Raw genomic sequence first — 4,765 nt, forward strand, 5'->3', positions numbered from 1 at the left:
ATGGAAATATTTGTTGTATAAAGAAATGAATAATTTAACTCCATTTTTCTTTAGTAAAACAAACTGTATTCAATCAAACATACTCTTACACAAGAGTATGCAAGAAAGGGCTCAATCTGCAGATTTATTTCTTAGTGTTACGTGTCACTGGAGCCCTGCGGTGGTGTTCTTGTTGGGACAATGCTTCCTTAAAAGCACAATCAGGTGACAAACTTCTATCATTAAACATCTGTGCTGAAAAAAAACTTCATGAACTGCAACCTAACAACCATTTTCTTCACACTGCAGGAACACATACAGGAAGTAAACACTGGGACAATGGAAAGACCCATTGAGGCTACCAGGATGGAAAACAGCACCTCTTCCTGCTTTCTCATGGAAAGAAAGACTCATGTCAAGATTAACAGGAAAGAAGTCATGCTAGCTAAGCTGAGGAAGAGCTGCTCCTGCACTCCAAAGAAGCTGAAGAACTTTGTCATGGACTTCCTTCCTGTTTTACGATGGCTTCCCAAGTACCAGTGCAAAGAGTACATTTGGGGGGATGTTATATCTGGGCTAGTGATTGGGATCATTTTGGTGCCCCAAGCAATTGCATACTCACTGCTGGCAGGTCTGAAGCCCATTTATAGTCTTTACACATCATTCTTTGCCAACATCATCTATTTCTTAATGGGCACATCCCGTCATGTCTCAGTTGGCATTTTCAGTTTGATAAGCTTAATGGTAGGACAAGTTGTGGACCGAGAACTTCTCTTGGCTGGGTTTGACTTGAATGATGATGCCCCACCAGCCTTGGGTGATGGCTCTCTGCAGAATGACAGTCAGTTCAACACAACTGCCTTCAACCTTACAATTGCAGGGATGAACGCTGAGTGTGGGAAAGAATGCTATGCTATTGGCATTGCTACAGCCTTGACATTTGTGGCTGGAGTGTACCAGGTAAGTGGTGGCGGACATCCAGAGGCAAGGTATGAAGTTCCTAAAGCTTCTTTGCATGGCCTAAGCCTTGGTTTGACTCTCTTTGCATGACAGATACAGCATCAGTTCACATGAATGACCTTGGAGTGTTTCTTCCAGGAAGCCTAACTGCAGGCAACTGAGAGAAAGCATGAGATAGGGAGTTTTCTTAGCTACTAGCAAGCACAGGTAAAACAAGAGTCTTCTGAAGACCGTTAACATTGTTTTGATACTCTGCTGCCTCTTGGCCTTGCTGCTTTCATGGGACCATTAATCCAATACAGATCTTACCATGAGGGAAATTCCCACGTAGCTGTGTACTTCAACGATGAAGAAATAATTCCGTTTCCGTAGGTACTTAATAAAGGTGCAGACCCGCTCATCTACTTCTACACAGGTTCAGAATGTGCTGCTCAATGTTTTGCTAGTGGGTACAATGTTCTACGAAACTGCTGTCCAAAGATAATTCAGAAGCAGAAAGGACAAGAGGGGAAAAAGACTGACTAACCTAGTTTCCAGACAATGGCTGTGCTGGACTCTTTCAGACTTACTAATGTGCTGCCTGCCACAAGGAAGAATGATGAACATACTTACCTATTAATTGTATATATATTTGAATTAAGAAAGGGCTAGCTATCTTCCGGTTTACTAAGAAATTTCAGGTCACATTTATGAACAACAAAATGCCCTTGTGAAGCTGTATTTTCCAAAGCCGTCAAAGAAAGAAGAAGCAACTAGTTAAGGACAGTATCCTGTGATCTGGGAAAGTTTGTGAGCTCTTCTGCCACTTCTGACCTTAGGCATGCCACAAAGGCTGTCTGTGCTCCAGTTTCCTTTCTGTTCACAGGCCTAAAATTAAGAGCTGTTTAATATAACAGTGCACTAAAGTAGGGCTCTTAGCTGTTGTCATTCAAGTTCTGTCTACAAAGCAATGGCTGTAAGTTTTATCTTTATTCACTTTAAGGAAGGAAAAAAGAAAATTGGCTTTGGTATAACAGAAGCAATTTTTGATCCACTGCCCTTTTGCATGGGAACTAAAACACAGGACAAGCCACTTCAGTGGAGTCATTTCAGACAAATGTTTGATTGACCCTGTCTCAAACTCCCCATTCACCTCTTGGGTTTGTAGTATCCCACAACAGTAAAAGGAATCACAGGTTTTAAAAGTAGACTGGAAACATCAAAGGATAATTCCTGTTTTAAGATTCAAATAGCCAAATGCTATCTACCTCCAGCTAGTTCTTTCCCATCTGTACTTAATTATTTGCAGCATCATTTAAAGCTCTTTTTTTTTTTTTTTTTTCTTTTTTTCTGTGTCTCCTCAGGTTCTAATGGGAATCTTCCGTCTGGGTTTCGTATCCATGTACCTATCTGAGTCTGTATTAGATGGCTTTGCAACTGGTGCTTCCTTAACCATTTTAACAGCTCAAGTGAAGTATTTGATTGGAATAAAAATCCCACGCAGCCAAGGGCATGGGATGCTTGTTATTACCTGGATTAACATTTTCCGGAACATTTCTCAGGCTAACCTTTGTGATGTCATCACAAGTGCCATTTGTATCGTTGTGTTGGTCACTGCTAAGGAGCTGGGAGATCGGTATAAGCATAAGCTGAAATTTCCTCTTCCCACAGAGCTGGTAGTTATTGTTGTGGCAACACTGGTGTCACACTATGGGAAGTTAAATGAAGTGTATGCATCCAGTGTTTCCGGAGCTATTCCAACAGGATTTATTCCCCCCAAGGTACCACATTTCAACTTAATGCTCCGAGTAGCTGTAGATGCTTTGCCTCTTGCCATAGTCAGCTTTGTCTTCACTGTATCCCTTTCTGAAATGTGTGCGAAGAAATATGCTTACACCATCCGAGCCAATCAGGAAATGTTTGCTGTGGGGTTCTGCAACATCATTCCTTCTTTCTTCCACTCTTTTGCAACCAGTGCAGCTCTGGCAAAAACACTCGTCAAAACAGCTACAGGCTGCCAGACTCAAGTCTCTGGAGTAATTAGTGCAATGGTGGTTTTGCTGGTGCTGCTCTTCTTGGCACCTCTCTTCTACTCCTTGCAGAAGTGTGTCCTGGCTTGTATCATCATTGTCAGCCTCCGAGGAGCCCTGAGGAAGTTCCGAGATGTGCCAGCACGATACCATGTGAATAAGGTGGACACACTTGTGTGGGTCGTCACCATGACTGCCTCTGCCTTGATCAGCACAGAAATAGGGCTGTTGGTTGGCATTGTTTTCTCCATGTTATGCATCATTGCTCGGACACAGCGGCCACGGACAGCCCTGCTCGGTCAGATCCAAGACACAAGCTTTTATGAGGATGACTTAGAATATGAAAATCTCTGTTCTGTTCCAAAGGTCAAAATATTCCGTTTTGAGGCCCCACTTTACTATGCAAATAGAAACTACTTCCTAAAGTCTCTGTACAGATTGACTAACTTAGATCCTAACCTAGAAGCTGCTAGAAGGAAGAAATATGAGAAGAAGGAAAAGCAGCATCTGAAAAAGGGAGATCACACAACTGCTAATGGACTGGGCATCGGAGAAAACACTCTGCAACTAGTTCCTAAGCAAACTGATTTCCAAGCCCTTGTTGTAGATTGCTCTTCCATCTCATTTTTGGACACCACTGGAGTTAATACTCTAAAGGAAGTCCTGAAAGACTACAAGGACTTAAACATTTCTGTACTCCTGGCTTGCTGCAATCCCTCAGTGATAGACTCTCTGGAAAGAGGAGGTTACTTTGGGAAAGATTTTGGAAGTATGCAGGAAATGCTGTTCTACAGTATACATAATGCTGTGCAGTTTGCAAAAGACCAAAAGCTTCCAGCAGATTGCTCAGTTTAATCCTGTGTTTTCCTTGATGATTCACTACAAAAGTGACAGATGGGGAGGGACAGACTGCGATAATTAAGTTATCAGATACACTGTTGACTGTGTACAGCAATGGGCCTGCAAGCCATTCTCCCCTGAAGAGCTCTGCTGTTTGTCAGATGCCACACAGAATAGCCACTGGGGACACAGTCCTGGACCAGGATGGACCAGGTTGGATTATTACCTGCACCTTCACTTTAAAGTGCAGGTGATGTGCAATAGGGGAGTTTGGGATTGAATTCCCCCTTGTGCCATGATCATGTATGACCCAACATATACATCATGAGACTGTTGTGCTGGAAGGTCTGCCGAGTGTCAGCTGACTCTCCCGGTGGCTTAATGGCTGGTTTGTCTCAAGAGGGATACACCATCTCCATGAAAATGCAATCAGTCTGGCATCTTGGACACATAACGGTTTAAATTCTGGCTTGCAAAGCCCAGCCACTTCCACCATTCCAGGTGTGCTCCTAAACAACTCCCACTATTTGCATAAAAAGAAAATGTATAAAATATTGTGGAATGTAGCATGTCTCTCCACCTTGATTACATAGGCTTAACGACATAACCTGCCACAGGAAAAGGAACCATGATCCATCACAGGTTCCTCTCAAAACCATCATTTCCAAGAACTACTGCTCAAGTCACATGTGTTATTGCCTTCATGGTAATTAGTTACTGAAGGTTGTGACACCCTTAATGATGCTGGAAGAAATATGACTCTGATGCACAATTTTGTAACTAGTAAGGGGATAAACAGGATTAAGAAGAATGAATGGATTTCACTGGTAGTCGCACAGCTACCTAGGCAGCTATACCATCCTGTAAAAATAAGTTGCCTCTGGTGGGCAGATGCAACTCCAATTCAGGGACACATAAGGACCATCAAACATAAAAACTCAGAACTGTCATGCAGCACAGCATGTTCTTCCTAGAAC

The 4,765-nt window shown here is 42.7% G+C and overlaps 1 protein-coding gene across 1 annotated transcript; it reads left to right on the forward strand.

The window, feature by feature from the left end:
- Positions 1-318: 318 nt before the first annotated feature.
- SLC26A1 (solute carrier family 26 (anion exchanger), member 1) lies at positions 319-3,803 on the forward strand. The gene is made up of 2 exons (XM_009707762.1): positions 319-939; positions 2,283-3,803. Exons 1-2 carry the CDS (start codon positions 319-321, stop codon positions 3,801-3,803), a joined length of 2,142 nt encoding a protein of 713 aa, XP_009706064.1.
- The last annotated feature ends 962 nt before the right edge of the window (positions 3,804-4,765 follow it).

The sequence above is a fragment of the Cariama cristata genome, unplaced genomic scaffold (assembly GCF_000690535.1).
Source record: "Cariama cristata isolate BGI_N322 unplaced genomic scaffold, ASM69053v1 scaffold45569, whole genome shotgun sequence".
In the NCBI taxonomy this organism is placed as follows: Eukaryota; Metazoa; Chordata; class Aves; order Cariamiformes; family Cariamidae; genus Cariama; species Cariama cristata.

What these genes read in the sequence shown, in the direction of transcription:
- SLC26A1 (XM_009707762.1), top strand. Translation starts at nt 319, where the DNA reads ATGGAAAGACCCATTGAGGCTACCAGGATGGAAAACAGCACCTCTTCC. An exon ending in TTGTGGCTGGAGTGTACCAG is followed by an intron (nt 940 to 2,282) that starts GTAAGTGGTGGC and finishes GTGTCTCCTCAG; the next exon opens with GTTCTAATGGGAATCTTCCG.